The 22,920-nt window shown below is 40.2% G+C and overlaps 1 protein-coding gene and 1 long non-coding RNA gene across 2 annotated transcripts in view; one reads left to right on the forward strand and one right to left on the reverse strand.

Moving 5' to 3' along the window:
* The window catches only part of LOC113460848 (uncharacterized), a 167,067-nt gene extending 148,725 nt beyond the window's left edge, over positions 1-18,342 (reverse strand). Inside the window, exons 1-2 of the long non-coding RNA XR_012579911.1 lie at positions 18,188-18,342; positions 5,345-5,414 (exon numbers count right to left, since the gene is read on the reverse strand). This is a non-coding gene — a long non-coding RNA (uncharacterized LOC113460848). The remainder of the gene's footprint in view (positions 1-5,344; positions 5,415-18,187) is intronic.
* A 1,870-nt stretch (positions 18,343-20,212) lies between these two features.
* The window catches only part of CMC1 (C-X9-C motif containing 1), a 43,635-nt gene continuing 40,927 nt past the window's right edge, over positions 20,213-22,920 (forward strand). The window contains exon 1 of the mRNA XM_074538939.1: positions 20,213-20,467. Within this exon, the coding sequence (XP_074395040.1) occupies positions 20,443-20,467 (25 nt within the window). The 5' untranslated portion in view covers positions 20,213-20,442. The remainder of the gene's footprint in view (positions 20,468-22,920) is intronic.

Below are 22,920 nucleotides of genomic sequence, written 5' to 3' on the forward strand. Positions count from 1 at the left end.
TGTCTTTCTATGTTTCTCATGACTGATGTCAGACTCCTGCTGCTAAAGGCAGCTGGGCACTCTAACCCTGTTCATGGACCAATGAAATGTCCTCCTTAAATCAACCCCATTTGCTCTCTCCATTGCTATTTTAAAGAGGCTGTTTCAGGGCTCATTCTTCTTAAAAATGTGTTAATATTCAATGACATGCATGCCCAGATTAAATCTTCTTTCTTGTGCCAACTCAGATCTTTTGCCATAAAGAGATCTACCTGCTACCAAGGGTTGAGCACTGGTAAGAAAATTTGTTTCCTGACTAAAGATGAAAGCAAATTTACTTTTGTTTGCAAATAAACAAAAAGTGTTTTGCCACAAGTTCCAAAAGCCAAAACCAAATGCTTTGTGCTTTGTCCAGCACCGTTTTTTCTTTAGATTAAGTAAGTTAAACAAGACTCTGGGGAACCACAGAGCAGCAGGAAAGAAAGACAGGAACCTACTTCTGAGTTTTGGGTGGATCAACCTCTACAGGACTTGGCCTCAGCCTTGCATATGAGCTCCCATATCATCAGCACTAATGCTGCAATGGCAGTCTTAATGCCCCAAGTATTGCCAGTAGCCTGAAACCATACACAGCAAACCTTTCTCAGTACACTCTGAGCTGAAGGCATCCACGGCCAATCTGTTCTCACCAGACTTTACAAATCTTGCAGGCACCTAAAAGGGTTATCTCAAGTCCTCCTCACAGTAAATAAAATATTCTTTAAAAGGCTTTTGGGGATCCTCAGGGCATTCCAGTATTGCCAGGAAGATGCTCTGCCCTACCTAGTAGAGAAATACATAACAATGTGCTTTAAAAATTAAAAATTTAAAAGAATCTGAATAATGCTTCCTGTCAATTTTCTAGGCTGGCATCATGTAATTCAAGAGAAAACCATCTCAACAAATTCATCTGGAAATGTCTGTCTAGCCTGTGGAAAAGCTATGTAAAACTGTGTACACAGCACAATACATAATGAGGTTTACACTTGCTTTGGGTTTGTCCTGAGGAACGTACAGCAATTCTGACACAGTTTCTGTCAGTGTTACCAGCTACAACATGCAGCTCACTAGCACAGGAATCTACTTCCTGTTCAAAGGGGAAAACAAGGACTTTAATATTTACAGGTTAACTGTCTCAAAATATTATCAGTTGCTTCTCCTTAAAAATAATTAAGTGCATCTTTACCAGAATTAATGAAAAAGAATATTATTAAGCAGATGTTAAAACTACAGGGCAGGTCAAAAAAATTCATAATTAAACCAGTGTTTTTCTACCTGCTTCTTTAGATTTGCACAGGCTATAGTCTCAGACTGCTCCCTTTTGACTTGACCATAAGAATGAATCAAAACTAACTTGATCAGGTTCTCGTACTCTGATTTGCTCAAATAATTTTTTTTTTTTTTGACGTGCACCAAAGGGAGATGTGTGCACAATTGGGGAGGATGTATCCTACCAGCAGAAAGACTATGGTTTATTTCAGCATTTTTCTGAATCTTGAAAATAGAAAAAGTGAAATGGTAAGACATATTCGATTATAGTACACATCCACCAACAAGTGTAAAATGCCATCAAACTTGAACAGAAAAATCTCTGAAAATTGCAAAGAGCTGCTTGAAAACTTTAAAGCAACAGAATTTCTCAGGAAAGCAATAGTCAAGCAAACAAATACACAGTGAAAAAACCAATCTTTTCAGTAGGATTCTGGGGGAGGGTGCTTTTTTCTCTGTTTGGGTTGGTTGGGGTTTGTTGTTGTTATTGATTTTGTAGTTATTGTTATTTTGGATTTGTTTGTTTGTATATTGACATTTCTGGTTGTGTGTTTATTTTGTTTTCTTTCCCCAGAAAACAGATTGATTTGCTTGTTTTGATTTGATGATTTGTTTTGCTGCTTTTAGAAAAACCAAGCAGACTCAAAGCAGACTCAGACCATGAAGAATTTCAAACTGTCTTCCTGTGTCTCAAAACTAAAGGCATTCACACTGTGACCAGATCAGTGCACAAAGCACAATGAAACTTCTGCTATGACTGTAATATAAATAACTTTTGCATTAAATTGGATGCATATTAAAGACTAAAGAAAGAATATTATTCTTAAATACAAGGTAGAAAAGTGTAAAATTACAGATTTGAGATAGGAGTAAAATCAGAGATTCTCCAAGAGTTAAGCCTTCTTATATATCTGCTACTGCTTCAGCCAATGTTGCTAAGGTGTCTTTACTTACCTGGGCAATGAATCTATTACAGCTACACACCTATTCCACTACTTTCATATATTTATATACATACTTTGAAGGAATCATTCTTACTGCTGTGGGAGACTTACTGAGCAAAGAAGACTACAGCTCAAAAAGAAGACTAAAATTCCCAGTTGAGCTACAGAACAACACAGCAAAAAAACCCCCAAACCAATCAACCAACAAAAAAAAAAAACCCAAAACCCCCAAAACCAAAAAAACACCCCAAAAAACCAGAAACAAACCACAAAACCAGAACATTTTGGTTGGAAAACGAATCTGTTATCTCACTTGTTAAAAACAGGACCATGCTGCTCATTTTCACTTGTCTTGCTCTCATTTCTAGCCTCAGAATTTCCCCACAGATATTCATGTACAATCTGGCTGTATAAATGTATGCCTCATACCAAAACAAAACTTAGACTACAGTCTGCTTCTTAACATGCTTTGACCTGAGAATTCAGAAGCAACACTTGTGAATCACTATGAGTATTATGAAGTGTTTAAAACATAATATAGAAATTCTTAAAATTGTAAGGGTAAAAGGTTTAAGTTGCATTTTTAGAGCAATATTCAGTTCTTAACTCTGGTATCTTGGATACCCCTATTTACATGATATGGAGCAATTTCAGAAAATAAAAATTCAGATGAAAAGAAAGAAAACAAAGAGGAAGAGAGAACTACTCTTCGCTGACCAAACTGACTGGCAGTAACCCTCTTAGTTATATCAAAAGCTGTGTGATACCCAGGTGAACTTAGAAGTAATTTATTGTTCTTCATTCCTTGAAGAACTAGCTTCCTGTTCCCTTCTTGTCCTCCAAATACCCACTGACCAAACAATTTTCTCTCAATGCAGGAAAGGGGTAGTGAAAGTTTGCCTTTAGGGGACCACAGAGGCAAAACATTGTTTTCACCTTTCCCCATTGCTCTCTCAGGGCATAGCACTCCTGACTTCAAGGCAATATCAGCAGTATTTATTCACAAGCCTAGCAAGAACACCCATTAGTTATACTCAAGACAGTATTACTGTGCCCTTTCTCTAAGTTCTATGTACTAACTCAGCATAAAATCACAGTTTTGGGTATTGATCAAATAAAAAATTTCCACTCGAGCAGTCCTGACAGAAAGCCAGGAGATTTGCTGCACAGCAGCACAGTCCTTCCCTGCGTGTAGCCCCATATACTGAGGTTTTCTCTGAAGTTTTGTATCCTGACAGCTCTGCCCCTGGAGTGCCTTGGGATATGCCTGAAATACCTCTTTACCCTCTCTCTGATCTTTATTGGCTCTTCACCCCAACAGAAGACACCAGCTGATTCTGTTCTGTTTGCCACATAGCATTCCCCAACCGCAAGGTGCCATGAACATGTCTTGAGATAATGGTCCACATTTGCAGAAAATGCTTCCGAGAAATCATGGGCCCTAAATTTATGATTTCCTCCACATCTACCTGAACCCCAACTTTAGCCAAGTTTAATAACAAAAATTCCCCCCACCCCCAAATGAGAAAGTGAGTATTAAATGTAGACTTAGTTCAAGAATGGAAATCCTGAAATCCCACTTACACCCCAAGCCTGGTTGCTCAGTCACTAAGACTCTAATTTTTATATCTGTAATCTCTATTTTTTTGTTATATTTTGCTGTTAGTTTTAGGACACAAAAGCAAATATTTGAAGTGCTCCAGCACAGTAAGGATAATGGTAAAATTGGGGGTTACCATCATACTTATTTAGTGAAGCTCATCTCTTACAAGGAGTGCTTTTTAAACTGGAGACTACCTCCACTAGCAGCAATGCCAAAACTTGATGAGCTGAAATAAAGAAAAAGGTAAATTTACACAAAATTTACTTTTACAGAAATACAAAATGAAGCATAGGCTTAAGCATCCTCTTTGAATCACCTGAGACCCACTTTAATTTACCCGATATTTGGAATTGTACACAGAAAAGGAATGAGGTGATTCTTCTTCCTAAGCTAACATTCCTAAGCTAACATAACATAAAGTTGTTAATGTCTTTTGAACTCTACCTTTGTGCTTTAGCAGACCAGAAGACAGAGCTTGACAAACTGGAGTATTTATCCAGACAAAAATAGCCACTCAGCTGTGCTTTAGTGCCATTTTCTGTCACACCAGCATGACAGCACTAAGTGTTTAGTTCAAATAAGTGGTTCCACGTCCTCTGATAATACAACATGGTTCCAGCATTCTGTTCACTACAATTTCAGCTCCATCAGGGGTGGCACAAGACAGCTCAGTATTCCCAGAGATTTTCAAACTGTGGTGCATGTGTTCTATTATGCACTCAACCCGTCTGGTCCATTTGGACTGGATTCACCAGGGAATACAATTAGCTGGCCATTTTATTTACACAACCCAGCCTGCCAATTTGTCTGGAGCTTCAGTTATTTTTTATTTTTCTCTTTCTTGCAGTTTTGAATTATTTCTGGTGCGGCAACTATCTGTAGCACAGATTCTTCTTCCACCAGGCATTAGTGTGTAAGGCAACCAGCTGTTGGGGGACTCATCTTGGGGCAGTCAAGGTCTTCAAATTTGAAGCAGTAGTGATTTCCTCAACAAACTCAAGTACATTGTTCTTTAAAATGAGCCACTAATAAGACTTCTTGTTAATGTGCTGCCAAACAAATCATGGAGAATACGAATGAACAGCAACAGACAACGGCACACAAACACAGGGCAATGAATTTATTCTGCTCCTTATCACACAACTTATCAGTGCTCCCAAAGCAGGGCACTATTGCTGCCCTAAAAACCAGAATTTGACACAGGCAATGTGCTTTGTGTTTTAGGAAAACAGGCAAATATTCAAAAAAAGGAGACATGAAATGATCTTATCCAAAGGACAGAGAACTCACATAATCTCATCAAGCCTTACAGAACCACCATTGTCACTGTATTTGAGATACACTTTCCAAAGTTCTGTTAGCACATACAACACAAATATTTAATGTCAAAAAATAAGACCAGACATAAAAAGAAACATAAAAAATCACACTCATTCAAACGTGCTAATTTGAAATGGTAAATATATGAAAATATTGTGTGCTTTTTCAGACAAGAAGGTTCATATATTACCGATTTTTTGATGCCAAATATTTTCTGCCAAAGTCTTCACTTTTCTTCCTCTCTCTCTGCCTTTCTCCTCCTGCATCAAAGAAAAATCTCTCAGCCTTCATTTTTATCTTGAGCCAACAGTCTCAAAATGTTCCATACAATTAAAATGAAAACCTAGTAAAATTGAACCACCCTTCAATAGATATGGATTTTTTTTTTCTCTGCTGCTACTCAAAAGAAATTTCCTGCCTTTCAATTTGCCTAATGACTTTAATTATATTTTTCCAAAAACATGCTACCCTTGGACAAGTCCATAAAATATGTCCTAAGGTATCCTCTTGCCAAAAGCTTTTCCCATAAGCTTTTCCAGTCAGCTTCAAGAAACTTATTGGGTTTTTGTAATGATTTATAAATAAAATTTGATATGAAACTTTTGGCAACTTACCTATAAAGAATTCAAATTATTAAAAAATTTATCGTATAAATTGCAAACACAAAATGACTGGTCAGATTACATAACATCTCTCATAACTGCACAGGTTTCAATTACTGTAAGTCTTTTTGTGAGCAATAATGACTCAAACTGAAACTACCACCAAAAAAGGGTTAAATGAGAAAACATTATCCATGCATTTATGGACTGCCACAAACTACCTGAAGAGCATGAAACATTCATTCTGCTTACTGACACCACCAAGCACATTCCCATTTACATTAAGAGGCTTGAAAGCAAAAACCAGAACCTTTATGGAACTACTTAGCTCGAGGGTCCCCTATTCCTCAGGCCAGTTCACTGTCTCCTGGAATGTTTTCCCAAAGCACTGTGTGTTAGTAGCTCCCCTCTCAGGGAAGAAGAAAGTCCTAAAATCTTTTTCTGTATTCTGTAACTTCATATTGCATATTTGTCCGGTGGACTGACATAGCAGTCAGAACAAATACTCCTGCTGGGATGAGAGCAACCATGAAGCTACAGGAGGAGAGGGGGACACATTGTCAGGAAAAATGAAGTGCCACTCGTCACTGTGGCAGAGCACACTGAGGTACTGACCTGTGAAGGAAAGGTCTTAAAAGCACTGACATCATACCATAATCAAGCAATGCATCACTTAATAGCTAGTTTTTGTACCTGCATCAATACCATTGCAAAGACATGTTCTAGAGTTTTGATTAACTGCTGGTAAATTTTACATATTGAGGGAGACTAGATTTTGGGGTTCATAAGGGTTGTTTACAAAACACACTAAACACATCATTGTTTTCATAAATTAGGACACCTCAGCAATAAACAGGGAAACTTCCAGAATAGATTTAACAGTGAATAAAAACATCTGAATTCTAGTTCATGGATCAAGACATGTTCTCCCCTCCAGCTGAGTAGAAGTCCTAATACATTGTATTGTTGGAAGAATTTGTGCTCCCACACCAAAACCAGAGCTGTCTGGCCACTGTAGTCACTGCTGGGATATAGGCTTCTCGTCATTTCTTCAACATGACTGCAGTAGTTTTCTTAAGAGCTCTGTGATACCTTGGTGAACTTCTAAGTCATTTAATGCTCTTTGTTCCTTGTTGAACCTGCCACCTCTGTTTCTCTCATGTCTTCTACATACACAATATTAAGATCAGAGAACACAGATTCATAGGGCCATTTTTATTTCCTGCTGATGAAGGACAAACCCTTTGCAAATACAGAACAGTTACATCAGAAAGATGACACTTATTGTTGAAAGGCAATATAGTAAAAAAGCCAACAATGACAAACAGTTCCCAGAAAGTTCAAATTCAGACTTTCAGAAAACTCTGAAATAATTACATCTGCCCTTAAGCCATTTGCCTGAGTACAGCTGCACACAGTGAGTGTGTAGGGACACTTTTCAAAGCCTGTGACTGTGCAGAGCAGACCACTGGGTACTGGTGGTCACAGGCAGGAGGCAAAAAAAGTCTGCTTAAGAGGGAATGGAAGAACATAAAGACAGCAGCTACAGGCACCTTGCTGTTGTACTTTCTAAAGCAATGATGCTGACACAGCTCCTTCCCAAGCAGTGCAGAAAGGTGCCTTAACACAATGAGAGAATCAATCCAACCACATAAAGATGGCTTACAGAGTACCTGAATGGTAACTTTATTCCATTTTTACTGGAGAAAGTGAACTCTAGGCCAAGGTAAATGGTAAGGGACAAGTTTTTTCCTGTAGTACAAAACAAACCAAGTCAAAGCCAAGCTCAGAAAGTCAAAAAGAATGTGTCCATTTCTATCTCCATACTTGAATGAATTGTTGAAGCAGTTTCTCTTCTGCATGAACTTCAGACTAGAAGTTCAACACTCTGTACCTCATGTGCAAACTTCATTCAACATTGACAGCTTGACCATTTCCTAGACTGCTTTCAAGGATTTCCTTTTAATTTATAAATGCAAGTTTACTTTTTACTTTTGCAGCATAGTAGTTTATGCTTAGAAGAAATAGTACATGTCTATCCCACCAAATCCAGGTGCACATTTGGAAACATTTGGGATTGCTTAAGGTGTTCTTCGTTTTGTATCTGTTTTCAAGAAGAGCAGGTTAATTACAAAACTTATTTGAAAGGCATCTGTCTGGTCATGTGGTTTCTGCTGCAGTCTCCAGACAGGGAAAGTGAGGAGGGGAAATGAAAAAAACCAGTTGTCATAAATAAACACACCCAATTTATTTTGTGGTTTGTATTTCTGCATTCTAGGTTTGAGCATGTAAAAGGGATCTGAATCTTCTGAGAATTTCTTCTCAAAGAGATTGCTGCTGGTCTGTACTTCTGGATGTTGCAAAATATTCAGTGCTGCTTGAAAGGGGAAAGATAGCTTTCCCAGACAAAATAGAATTTAGTTTTGTACACTTTATCTAGAAATTTTTCAGGTAATATTAAAATAACAAACATATTAATATTTTAATATTAAAAATACAAGAACTTTCCTTTCAAATGTTGATCAAAATTACTTTTAACATTTACAATAAGAGCTGGAGAGAAAATGATAAATTTCTAGCTAAACATTTAGCAATATTCTTTAAAGTTTTCTGTATTTCAGACTGATTATACAAATCTTAAACACCACTGAATTCCTACACAGCTTAATAGTTTTCTATATTTCCCATGGACACTTTTGTCATCATTCATCATCAATTACTCAATTACATCATGACTCACCCTCTCTCAATCTCAATCTCAATATTTTTTCTTTAAAACAGATAACACCCATATTAACATTCCAGGAACAAGCCTAGCTCCTATGAAATAGTAAGGGAATGAAAAAAAGTCCTTTGTTAAGTTTTTTCTGGACATACAAAAGAAAAAACCCACCACACACAAAGAAATTATGCAAATCACCTTTGTAAATGTACTTGAACAATCTGGAGATTTGTTAGTTGAAAACAAGAGAGTGTTTCTGGTCCTCTAATAATTTTAATGGTAAAATGACCTAGGTGTGCCCCCATAAAACCCAAATACTGAATTCTTCATCATTATTGCCATCACAAGAGGAGACCTAAAACTTAACATTGACACATACAATATCTGGTAGTCCAGAAATCAATAAGAGCAGTGACCTGCTTTCAACTGAAAAGCAGGAAAAATCTCTCCCAAAGGTCTTAATGTCTATATGTCCTTCCAGCTAACCAGTAATATACAAGAAAAATGTAGAAGCCTCAAACATGATGATAAAATGGACAGAAGTGAAAAAAACCACTTGTTTTAAACAAGTATGATTCAGACTTATTTACATTACTCGTTGGGTTTTTTTGTACTGCAGAAGTCAGAAGTGGCCTGGAGTAAATGACAGAGGAGAGAGAAACTGAATGAAAAGGTGTTAAGAAGAGGTTAAGACAAAAGCACCTAGCCAGAACGGCACACTGCTTACAGAATTACAGTAGTCTTCTGACTACAAGTGTGTGAAAAGCTAGGAGGGTATTTCTGATGTACATCAAACACAGTAAAAGTTCAACTGAAACCTCAAAGCTCTTTCTTTTCTGAAACAGGTTATGAATTTAATTATGCAGAAACAGAATTGGTATGTGCACATCTTCTTCAGAAGGCCTTGCAGATCCTTTGTAAAAAAATGGTTCCTTTATGGTAGCAAAGCCTCCAACTCCAAAGAGTTTAAGTATGCCAGTACTTGCTGCTCTCCCTTCACGCAGACTCCAGCTCCTCCCTGAGTCAGAGTGAATGCACTTCTCTAAAAAACACAACTATTCTGACAATATGCTCATCCTTTCCCAGGATTTACTGCCAATTTCAAATGCCTAATTGCTGTTGTGAACTGTGAGGACATCCAAACTCTGTGGAAAGGAAAATTACCTTTTTCCCTCTTCTAGTCTCTCCCTAATTCAGCTGCAGATTTTCTCCCTTGCTAATGCAAGTATCTTTTGTGGAGGATTTTTCCTTTACAATAAAACCAAAAGTATCTCCAGATTTCAACATGATTGTTACAGATCAACACCAATTCTGACTTTGTATTTGACATTAGCATGGCTCTTTAAAATAAATTTGGTAGTTTCTCAGCAGTAGCACCACATTTCTTTAATGCTTATTGACAGGCAGGTCAGTAGCCAGTTACTTCTTTTTTTTTTAATGACTGTATTCTTTTGTTCTCTTTGCAGTACCCACAAGGACTTGAATGACAGAAAGTTCATTTTTCTCCGAATGAACATCTGATTAGAGTAGCCCATGCTTTACCCCCCTTTGGGAGACATGCTGTCAGCCAGCAAAGCCATGGTGGTCATGGTAGCTGTCACTGCATATCCAACAGCTGCTCCGTCACACATTCCCTAACCTGGCAAGAACTGTGCCGCAGAGATTCTGCCGCTTTTCCCCAGCCGGGCTCTGTGCTGCCCTGGCCCTCCAGCAGGCAGCCTGGCCAGCAGCTCTGCCTGCAGCTGCTTCCCACCCTCCCAGCGCTGCTTCACCACAGCAGGAGCTCTCCCGAAGGTGCTTTCTATGGCCTTGGCCCTGGAGAGTGAGCGTCACCCCACCAAGGAACCAGCACTCCTTGGCTGTGAGCTTGTGGAGCCCTAACCTGCTTGTACCCACCCCTCGCACACTTAGGGGTCTTTGCTGCACCAATGGAAGAAATTATGGGGGAAAAATTATGCTGAAGTGGACATTTTGGATTATTTACATTCAAGGCAGAACATGGCTTGATGAATAGAAAGTTAGTCAAATGGTCTCTGTATGTTGCCCCAAAGTGAAAAGAATGATGTCAGCGCAATAGAGCCATGCTCTAGCCGAGTGCTAGCTCAGAACACGGGCTAGGTAAGAAAGAATTCAATGCAAATTGCACTGTAGATGGATTGAGCATCACCTGCACTGGCATTTCAGTTTAATGCTAAAGAGTTCAGAATGCTATTTTAATTACACAACACTAGGTACCTTAAGATTTTCTTTGGAACAATCCTTTACATTTCCATCTTTGTTGAAAATGTGGTTAGAATATGAATAGGGCTTAAACTGCCACCACAGCTGGTTACACCTTCCTGGAGGGACTTTGCACTAATGGTGGGTGTCCTGGTTAGGATTGTATTCTATGTGTCTCACACATGAGTAGCTCTGTGTTCCACAATGAAATCCAGAACTGAAATCAATGTGAGACACTTAAACATCATACTTTTCTAGAAGCCTGAAGGTATAGCAAACTGCTTTAATTTTTTAAAATTAACATATATTCCTGCTTGGGAAAACCATACAGAGATTAAAAAAAAATTCAAAATTTTCCCTAATTTTTTGGCTAAGTGATAGCCAAGTGAAAAAGAGTTAATCTGATATTCCAAATGCAGTGTTTCTTTAGAACTCAGGGGTTAAAATCTAGCTGTTACTCCTAATCTGCTGCTTTGCATCAGAAAATCATGAAATTCAAACTTCAACTTCCCTTTCTATAGCTTATCCAACATGGGAATAGATTCATCACACACTGCAATCAACTTTTTGGTTCATAACTGAATACAAATTATGATACTGAGGGAGATTTACATGTTTCTGTCATAGAACAAAGAGCTCATGAAAAAAACAGTTGGTTTATCCATGGCAGGGATTCAGTTACATTTCCAAATAGCCATTCAAAATAAAGCACAGAGAGACTGAGAGAATGAGCATTTAAATTGTTTTCTCCACCCTTCTATTTCTCTATGTTCGTTTATGTAACTGGTCATTTTTAAAAGTATTGTCTTCCATTTATCTCAATCCTTTGACTTACCAGAGATACCAAATTTGGTCTCCCATAATCTTGTTGTAAAAGTTCTGGAAAACCACAGAAATGTTATGAACCTTACTGAAAGTTTTGAGGACTGAATATTCTTTTCTCAAAAATGTGAATTAGTCACTGAAATTAAATAAAAGGTGCTCAAAAAAGTGTGTGGGGGGAGGGGAATCTCCAAGAAAGAATGAATTTGAAAATACCTGATCAAAAATCCCTGCTTTTCTGAGTTGATTAACACTTAGTCCCAGTTATGTAAAAACATGACAGAAAGCTAAATATTAAAGTTACACTTTCTTTTGATACATCCCCATACAGTCATGTCTGATGCTATGCTCCTTTCTAATTCTGTACAATAAGTCAGAAAGAGAATTAATATCTGTATATATGAAACTTTTACTACATTTCACATATATTATCAATGTATAATGGTAACAGATACACAGTAGAAGTTTTCATGCTAAATATGACATTTGCAATGTCCTCTTGCTCTCTTTGCCCTTATTAAATTCCGCTTGTTAGGCCATTTCAATTGTTTGTACTGCAAAATTTTTGGAAAAGATATGCTAACAATGCCTGAAAAAATAGACTCAAATCCCTCATACTGATGCTAATAACGCACAATGATCTGACTAATGCTGAATAAATAGTAAATAATAAAAATAGTAAATCCATCATCCAACATTGCATTTTATCAGGAAAAGTTGAGAAATATAGGATACACCTTAACTACCTATTTAATTGGAGAGCAAAGAGAGAACTATGAAATCCTAAATCATAGTATCTGTATTCAACTCCCAGTTTCAGTTTGCCCTAAATTAATATTGTTACCATTGTCACTGAAGTTTCAGAACTGTCCAGCACTTCCCAGATCTTAAAAGATTTGTTTTACTAATTTTGCCAAGGGTTTCTCTTGAGTATCTATTTCTGTCTCAAGCTTCGATTGCATTACAATACATGAGGACATACATGTCCTCATATAATTTTCAGTTGTGAGTAAAGGTTGAACACTGGTAGTAAAGCAAAGGATGTGGTTAACCAAATGCTTTGCAGCAAAGAATTTGAATGTGGAAGTTGTCAGGCTCTTATGGCCTCCTAAGTGCAGCTGGAATCAATGGGATAAATTGCTCGAGTTTTCACCTTGATTCTGCGTATTACAACATGTCACATTAATCAGTCCAAAACACATCTCAGGATTCTTTAGACAACACCATGGCTTGACACATCAGCAGTGACCAACCCTTGCTGGACCCCCACCAAGTAGCCATCAGAACAGGAGCCACCCAAAGCCTGTATTACTTAGGGATGCACATATCCCAGGCAGGGAATTAGGCACACACCAGAATCAGACTGCAGAGAAATACATGTTGAGAGCAGAGTTTTCAAATCAGATCTTCCCTGCATGCAGCACCCACTCAACACTGAAATGAATGTCACTAGGTGAAAGTACAGCAGCTATAAAACCACACTCAGCAACACAAAAAAAAGAGATGAGAAAGGGAGATGAGGGTAGAAATAACATTTGTTTGCAGGTACAACAAGAATTTATCTCTCAGCTCAAAAATATGGGACATTATAATTTCACTGCCTTCACCAATAGGTCTCCTATACTCACAACAGGCAAATGCTTAACTGCACAACATAGAGAAGATACTAGGAACTAAGAAGTTGATTTTCAAAGCAATGGATGTCTTACAAAGAAGCATGCAAGACTTTTTTCCTTTACTGAATTTCAGGATATGGAGTTATATGACTGCCAATTCTTCCTCTTGACAACATCCATACCTCAGTAACTAAAACCTCAGAATCAGTGCTGGTCAGTTGAGGTTCCTTAGTAGAGTACTGTTAAAGTCACATTGAATTTTCCAGACTGGTGAATATAGAGAAGCTAAGTGTTCAGAGTTATTATTGTTGCATCACTCTTACGCACCTAAAAACTAAAGAGGATGGAAAGATTTTACAAAAAAACATGTTCTGACCATATCTGTTGGGGTAGAAAAGCATCTTCCTCCACTCACATTCTGTTTATCAGACTTTAAGTGACAAGTGTGAATTAGAAACAAATGCAGGACAGGTATTCAAATGTAAATGTTAAGGTAAAGTCCCCGTATCTTAGATTGCATTTTTTATTTCACGGAGAAAAAGACAACCAACCAAAGACATCTCAACAATATAAACTAAGTAGGTATGCAAATATAACATCATAGATAATTATGTAACACTGTTAATCTGGTTGGATAGGCGCGAGGATTTACTGTAAGTTAAATACTGAGAGCTAGGTGCATGCAAAAGAAGCCATCTGCTGACAGAAGGATGTTTGAGATGGCATCAGGATCACATTTGGCAATGACATTGTTTCTCTTTCATTTCAGCACTCCTCTCTACATACATTAATAAGTAGCTTTTGTTTCATCACCTTTCTCTTCTGCTCCAATGACTCGGATCTCATCATTTCCAATGATGACAATCCAAATGTAGAAGTATGGATTGTACTTAGGCTTAATTGCCTGAATTATGAGTAGTGTTACAATCTCAAGTAATCTGAATGGACTATAAATTGAGGAGCTTGATCTTCAGATCTTTAGTCTATCACTAACATTCCTCCACAGTGCCAGGCAAAGTGCTTAAGCTCTTTGTGATAGTTTTTCCCTATCTCTAAGGTTCTTTGTGGTTTAGAGATGAAAGAAGCAACTACTGCAGTTGTATCTCAAGGCAGAATGGTGATCCTACATTACAGGGTGGTGTGCCCTATGAGAAACAAACATTTCCAAAACTGAAGAAACAGACAATAATTCTTAAGAGGCTCAACCAGCAGTTAAGAGGATTTGTATCTCTAAGCAGGGATTTACTAAACAAAATGAGTATGTATAAACAAGACCAGCACTCGAACAGGACTGACTATGTAGTGCATTTCAGTTATTAAAGACTTACTCTTTCTTTTTCTGTACTTGTAATACAAGGTGACACCAAGGGTGGAGCTGTAACCTCTGTCTGCAGTAAAGAATGGATTGGAAAGTACCTTAGAATTTCAGAGCTTGCCTCCATAGAGATGTTCCCTGTTGTGGCACAAAAAACCCAAACAAATTAAAACCATACCAAGGAGTGATTAGGAAACATCCAGGCCAGTAGTGACGCAAAGACAGCCAGAGAGTTCTTGTGCCAGCTCATATACCTAGAGGACTGCACCACACAGTAGTTACTGTGGCCTAGAAGCCACATTGAACACTGAACCATTTATTTTCTAGCATTTATCTTCCAGGATTAGCCCTTCTCTGTGTGGCACATAAAAAAATGGGAAAGGGTAAAGCAAGAGAATGGCTAAATAGCTTTTCAAAGAACTTCACAAACAGAAATAAAACTTATGACGATGCAGAGCTGCAAGGAGGGAAAATGAAAATTCTAACCTCTAGTAATGACTAAAATAAATTTCTAAACAAAACTAGCAATATAAGCAAGAGTCACCCTATAGTTGTTGTGAATGTATTCAGACAGAAAAGCATTCTGCCCACAGCCTGAAAAGTAACTCTTCCTGTAAGCAAGGTAAATCAAATGATGAAAGCTTACAGTCTGCTTTGTTTTGGTGGTGGACCTTCCCTTCCTTTTACATTACTGAACTAATAATACCTAAAAATCTTAATGAAAGTCTAATGATCTACACTGCTGTAGAGTTTTTAGCTTTGGGATACTTCTGAATCTGTTGATATAAAAGAGGAATTTTTTAGCAAACAAAAGCCAGTGAAAGAGTGTGCTCTTGTGTGCAGACTTCAGAAAAGAAATGGAACTGTTTTCCACTTTGCCAGTCAGATCCAGTAGTGACTGGCAAAGAGAATAATTTGATGCAATTTTTCTACTTTAGCAGACGGCCAGCTTCCTATATACAACTTCAGTGACATCCTGATAGAGACAGCAAGCTTTGGTAGTCACCCTGATGGTCCCAACTGTCCTGAAACTTGGAAAGGCAGGCCCATGAAGGGGAAGATTTCATTCTTGGTGAAGTGGTAAAAACAGTCCACAGGACTCAAGATAGGCACTACCACCACAGAGCCTGCCACCAAGCAACAAGCCAGTTGTTCTTTGACAGCAAGAGAGAGGCCAAGGCAATGCAGTGCCAGTGCCTGCACTGTGAAAATACTGCAGAAGTCTCACATCACTTAAGTGAGCCTTGACAGGCTGCAGGTTCACAGGTCTGCAACACACTGGCATCCACTAATACCCAGAAGAGGCAGAATTAGAGACTCATGAGACAGGGCAGAAATAGTTCAAGATGCTTAATGCTTCTTCCTACATAACAGATTCTGCTGTAAAGATGTCCTATGCTGAAGAGACGTATGGATGGGTTTAATTCTGTGGGGGAATAAATACAAAATGCTGCAACTTACATAACAGAAAGACACTAAAACAAAACTCCTTCATGTTTTTCCCTCTTCTAGAAGATGTCTCAAGTCAGTGAAAATCTCGGATGGCAATTGCAAATAAGGCCCTCAACAACTTTGCAGTGACTTCAGTAAGAGTACTTTCCCTCCAGAAAAGAAGGAAACACTTCTTTGATTCTAAATATTCTCATTTAAAGTTCCTCCACATCTCACACCTATGAATGAATTTCACATGGGTAAGCTTAGCAAAGAATCACAACCTTTTACTGGTAGGTGTATTTCATGAAACAAGATCAAAAACATCAACAGTGAACAAACGTGTCTAAGAGGTGCCACTTGAAAATAAGCCTTTGAACTCATTTGACCAAGGCTATTGCTTAAAAAAAAAAATCACACCTGTGTGCAGACAGATAGGCTCTCTTTATCTGGTAAAAACAAGGTGAGGAGACTCATGGGACAGATAATTAATCTCTATTGCTATCTATAGTTTCTTTGTTAACACTGTCTTGGTTGAAGTGTGAAAATATGTTCACACTTTGGAAAATGGGCGATTAGCTAATCAAATAACAATATGAATCTTAGAAACACAGAAATTACTGTAACCCAACACCACTACTTCTGACTATATATGGTTTTAAAAATTTTATAAGAAAAACGTTCTCTCAAACATCCTTCAAGACTATAAGGGAAGTTATAAAGTTATCATACCTTCCCCACGTATGTATACGTAACAATCAGTGCACACATTGTGACCACCATTATCAGTCTATTTCCAATACTTCACCCAGTATTTCACCCTCAGGGAATTAATTGCAGGGAGTATTTTCTTTGTATAGACAAATTCCAAGAAACTGTGAAGAGATTACATGAGCAGCACTGAATAACCAGGGGCACTCAGCAGTAGCCACTGCTCTGTTAGGGCCCTGTTAAGTAGCAGTTGTGTGTATTAAGCAGCACTGGTCTCACACCAGTGCCCCAGGAGATGTCCCAATTAACCAAGTTTACCATAAGTGTCTCAGTTAAATGAAGCATATGGTACAAACTTGTATCAAAGAGCTACATGGCAAATGCCCCACACATTTCAGCACAACTTCACAGGGCTGCCCAAGTTGTGCAAGATTCATATTAAAAAAGATCTGACTAAACACAAATTGCATACTCCAGATGTCATTTCAAAACTCTCTCCTGGGGTAAGATACAAGTTAGACCTCATGTTTAAGGAAGACTCACTTTACACTTTTTTTCTTTTTTTTTTTAATTAAACTATCCCTTTATACCCTTGAATGCTCCTACAGCATGGAGCTCATTTTCACAGGCACTTCCACATTAATGAAGGAAGCAATTCTTTTCTCTATATAAGTAGATGATGTTATTAACATCAAGACTGCATATAAAATTATGAAGAACATGTATTTACAAAGTTTTGCTTTTATATCTGTGCTACTAAAATTCTTGATGTGGCACTTAACACTTCACGTCTCTCACACAGTAACTTTCTCTTTTCTGGTGGCAATAACTCTTCTGCTTCTGTTCACTCAAGCTGCTGTAAGAACATAATTATCCTGTGTCATTGAGTCAGGCATTGTGCCACTTCCTGGGATCACTGCACTGGCTCCCAAGTCAGACACAAGGTTTTATTCCTAATTTAAAGCCCCTTGAGAACAGTTGCTACCTTACTGTCTTATTCCATTCCTCCTCTGCATGTCAGCCTCATTTGCTTATCTGTCAAGATAACACTTTCTCTGATACTTTCTCATTTCTGATCATTTCTGCTAACCCCAAAAGCATGAGACTGTTATCAGACTCTCAGCTGCATATGCCCTCCCTCAAAAATTATTTCCCTCAAATCTACAAAACAAAGTTGTTCTATCAACTTTTTTTTCCTTTGTTCTTATTTTCTCAAGGTGTGTCTTAGTCCCTTTTGCACTTCTTCTTGTCTGTCAGACTTGGAAATAAAACTCCAGAAAGTCCTGTTTCTGCTTTCCAGACCTGCTTCTGAAGAAGCAGCAGCAGCAGAGGACAACTTCTCCAAGCTACAAAGCTATTGGACATTTATTTTTGCAGGTACTGTTTCCATGAAAGAAGCAGCAAAGTTCTGGCCTGAAACTTATCAAATTAACACAACACACAGAGCTGACATGTAAGTTCAAAGATCTTCATCAGTAAAAGAAACCTTCAGTTCTAATTGTGCAGGGCATATATAAGATAACAGTAGCCAAGAGTTTAAGAGCAGGAAAATTACTAACTTAAATAATGCCTTTTTTTAAAATACTCAACTTACTTGGAAAGCATACATTCTACTTCTTTGGCTCCCATGCTGAAAGCTCCTCTTTGTATCATGTGTTTTCTTGTATTTTCTCTTTGTAGATTATATAAGAACTCTTTGCAGATTGGCTGGTATCTTTTTTCTTTAACACTCTTATATTCCTTGCAGAAGTGGCATAGCCAAAATCCCTTAATAAAACAAATACAAATAAATTGACATGATACATTTGCATTGCTTTGTTCAAGCAAAATTCTCAAAACAGTTTATAAACATTAACTGAAGTGGTATAGTTTAAAGTTACAGAAAACAACTGTAATATTCATGTTTTACTCTGAGGAATGAGATCAAACTTGTGGTTAAAAAAAGAAAAGCATAGAGGCACTTAATGGTATAAAGCAGAAATGCTCTAGATCAGTAAGGCCAAAAGCATTCACGTGGAAGATTTTGCCTACATCACGCTCTACTAATTTCTGTGAATGTATCAACACGAAGAACTTGGCTCTTAGTGTGGCCTCAAGTTGAAAAAACATATTTCCTAATAAAGAGACAAAATTTTCAAATAGGGAAAATATTGTCAAGCTGGGGAAAAGCTTGAAAGTTTGATAGAAAATAATTTTCCATCAAAATAATAAATAACATGGCATCATCTAAATTTCTCCTACTGAATTTTCTAGACTGCTTATTATCTTCCAGAGGCATACAGTCTGGAAGTTTGGGGAAGGCTCCTGGGTTTCTCACTTCCCTGACAATGCAATGTTTAAAATTCACCTTTCCACTGAACAGAAAGTAACAATGCCAGGTAACGGAGGAAATGCTATATTTGGAAGAATTTTTGCAGCCTCCTGTAAGAGGCTACTGCATAAAATGACTGATTTTTCATATCACTTGTCAGTCTAAAATGTTAAAGATAGGAAAAGAGGGTAGGCTTTCCGAAAATTCTGGCTTGTATTTATTAAAACAAGATCCAAGTTTCAGATATGTCTTCTTACTCCTCATTTCTCTTAATTTCTTGGGAATCATGTTCTTGGGTTTTTTAAGCGTATGACAATTTAAGGAAATTTATCACTTTTTAAATTAATTAATTAATTTTTTTGCTCTGTGTTTTGTGTCCCAAAGTGGTTATTCTTGCCTCATGCAAGTAATAACTAAAGGTTGATCAATTCAATATATTGCTGACTCCTAACTAAGAGTTGGAGGTGGGACACTAGATTTCCTGGTTCCTCTGTCAACTGCACAGGAACGTGGTCCCAACAACACTGAGGCATGAGAAAGGACCTCATGTCCAATGACTGGGAAGCCCCTTTTTATGGTCAGAAACCAAGTCATCGATGAAAACAGCCACCAATGAAATTCACATTTGCCACTTTGAGTCCTTGCTGTGGAAGCCTCAGGCACCCCAAGGGCTGGAGGATGTGACACCAGTCCCTGTCAGAGGCTGCACGCAGGCAGACACACACACACAAGCTTCCCTGGGGTTCCCTGGGAACCTGGTGCTCAGCACCCAGGCCTGTCAGGAGCCCAGTTCCAGGATCCTCAGTACAAGAGAGCATGGAGCTCCTGTGGTGGATCCAGCGGAGGGCAATGAGCATGAGTGGGGCACTGGAGCATCTCTCATATGAGGAAAGGCTGAAGGAGCTGGGCCTGTTCAGTCTCGAGAAGAAACATCTGCCAGGGGACCTTATCAATGTATATTAGATATCTAAAGTGGGAGTGCCAAGAGGATGGAGCCGGGCTCTGCTTGGTGGTGCCGAAGAGCAGGACTAGAGACAACAAGCAGAATCTGATGCCCAGGAAACTCCATCTGAAACATGAGGAAGGAATTTTTTTACTGTGCGGGTGACCACGCACCGGAACGGCGTGCCCAGAGATGGTGTGGAGTGTCCCCCACCACAGACACTCCAGAACGATGGGGACGCAATCCTCCACGACGACTCTGTTTGCGCAGGTAGGTTGCACAAGATGACCCACTGCGGCCCCGTTTCAACCTGACCCATTCTGTGATTTTGTGATCCCTCGGTGACTCACGGAGTATGAGCCCACCCACGGCCAGGAAATCACCGCGGCGGCGGCTCAGTCGCGGTGCCGCAGGGCCGCCCCCGTGCCCAGACGCCCACACGCCCGGCACCTCCGCCCTCAGCGCTCCCGCCCCCGGTCCCCGCCCGGCGCGGGGAGGAGCGGCAGGGGCGGCCGGGCGGCGCCGCGTCTGCGCCGCAGGGCCGGGGAAGCGCGGGCACGCTGTGCGCAGCTGCCGCCGCTGCGTGGGGCCGCAGATGGAGCCTGCCCCCGGCGCCGCAGGTAGGGGCGGCCGACGGGCGGGCGGGAAAGAGGGAGGGAAGAAGGGAGGACGGCGGGGCGGCGGAGCGCCCCCCAGACATACCCACTTCACCCCCGCCCTCCTCTCCCCCACCGCCGCTCGCCTCGCCAGGCTTCCTGTGGGAAACCCCCGTCGCTTTCCGCCGGCCCTTCACACCCAGCGGAGAGGGCGGTGGCGTGGGCTGCGGCGCACCGCCGGTGGGTGCTGCGAAGGGCCACTCTGGGGGGCTCCGGCCCGGCCTCCGCGAGGTTCCCGGCGGGCTGGGATGTTCCTGGTGCCCTCAGCGAGCTCCCGGCGCCGCCTCCCTGCTTCTCTCCTTGCCGCTCTGCCGCCGCCGTGACCTCCAGCGGCGGGACGCGGGGCGAAGGCAGCTCCGGGGCGTCCCGCGGGTGCCTGCTGTGGCCTCTGTGGCTGTGTAACCAACGTAAAGGCAAAGCACCGAGATTATGCTGTCCTCGGCTTCGTGCTACCGAGGTCTTGTCCGAATGGCTATAGACACGTGTCCTCAGGAGTGAATGTAAGCCCGTGGCCTTTATACCCTTGCAGTGTTCACTCGCTGTGCCCGCAGTTCCCGAGTCAGGCGCCTTCGGCTTGGTGTTTTAAAAGGCCATTCCCTTCAGCTAATGCAAGGTGTTGAGTCTCCCGTAGGTGCTGGTGCCCTGCAGTGGTTCTGGCTGTGCATCTCGGTCCCTGCCGCCTGTGGCTGCTTCTCCAAAAGCCGAAGGATGCTGGCCGAGGCCAGGCTCTCAGTTTCCCATGGAAACCTAGACCTTCTCAGTTTCTGATGGAAACCTGGACAAGGCCTGGAGACCAGACCCAAGGCCTGGGTCTCCAGGCCTTGCAAACAAGGCATTCATAGAGTAGTCAAGTTCTGGGTTTATTGATGGTATCCTCTATGCATCGATCTCTTACTCAATCAAGAAAACATTATAGAACTTAGCATGGCATTTCAAGTGGACAATGTTCATCTACAGTGTAATTTCACTTCCCAGTTGTCCTGTGGAAAAAGCCTAGTTGTTACATTAGTTAATTCACAGATTAGGCTGAGCTGTAAGGGACCTGCAAGGATCGTTTGACTCTTAAGTAAATGGTCCATAATGGGATCAAACCCACAACCTTGGTGTTGTTAGCAGCATGCTGTAACCAACTGAGCTAATCCCAGCAATTCAACCTGTTGTGATTTCAGTGCAGAACAAAAGGCATGGCACCAAACACTGAATTCATTAGCATTCTGCTTTCATATTTATGTATGTAATGACATTATCTGTCCCTCCCAAACTATACTATGGTTGTATGTTAGCTGCTAAGGGTGTACCTGCTGTGTGGCACCAATACTGAGATTCATCTGAGCAGTGACATTGCTTACTAACACCTCTCTAAATCTGCTACCTTGTTATCCACTATCTTTTGCTGCCCTCCCCCGCTCCCCATCAGTTTCTGGCTTATACAGTTCTGTTGAAAACCTCAGAATGAACTAAACATGGAGATGTCTAAGTGAGGTAGTAGAGAAACTGGAACAATTGCTGCAAGAGGTGTGAGCTGCCCTGTTCATGTTAGCAAGGTGTTAACCCAAATACCCTGGTGTGGCAGGTTTTAATGTCATCGTTGTTAACTCCTTCTTGGCTCAAATATGAGAAAAAGAGGGAGGATCACAGTTCTGTAAATTGTTACCATGACTGATAATTCATTTTATGGTCACAAAAGACACAAGTATTCTCATGGCTTTGAAAGGCAGTAGGGAGTGAATATCAAGGAGTTCTCTTGAAACTCAGGTTGCAGAACCTGTGAATTATGTTGTGATTTGTATGGGAGGAGTTTTTTGATAGCCATAGTTTGGGAAGAAACTGTGGTTGTGTCATTAGGTAATTATATCCAGTAAGTAAATTGGTAGCAAATGTGTTCACAAGATTTTATGTTCATAAAATCACAGATTATCCTGAGTTGGAATACACCCACAAGGATCCTCAAGTCCAGTTCCTGGCCCTGACTTCCCCAAGAATCAGACCATGTGCTTGAGTGTGTTGTCCAAACACTTCTTGAACTCTGTCCTGCTTGGTGTCATGAGAACTTCCTTGGAGAGCCTGTTCAAGTGCCCAGCCACCATCTGGGTGAAAAATCTTTTCCTAACATCCAGCTTAAAAAACCTCCTGTAACTCAGCTTAAAGCTTCTGTTTTTCCCCTTGTGAGAAAGCTGTAGACTGCAGTGAGGTCTCCCTTCAGTCTCCAGGCTGAACAAAGAAGTGACCTCAGCTGCTCCTTGAGTGCCTCTAGGCCATTCCTCTCCTCTAGGCCCCTCACCAGTTTTGTAGCTCTCCTTTTGATGCTCTCCTAAAGTTTTATATTCTTTTTGTATTGTGGAGCCCAAAACATGCAGGACCTGAGGTGAGGCTGCCCCAGCTCAGAGCAGAGCAGGACAATCCCCTCCTTGCCTGCC

This window comes from Zonotrichia albicollis, chromosome 1, assembly GCF_047830755.1.
Source record: "Zonotrichia albicollis isolate bZonAlb1 chromosome 1, bZonAlb1.hap1, whole genome shotgun sequence".
NCBI classification, from domain to species: domain Eukaryota; kingdom Metazoa; phylum Chordata; class Aves; order Passeriformes; family Passerellidae; genus Zonotrichia; species Zonotrichia albicollis.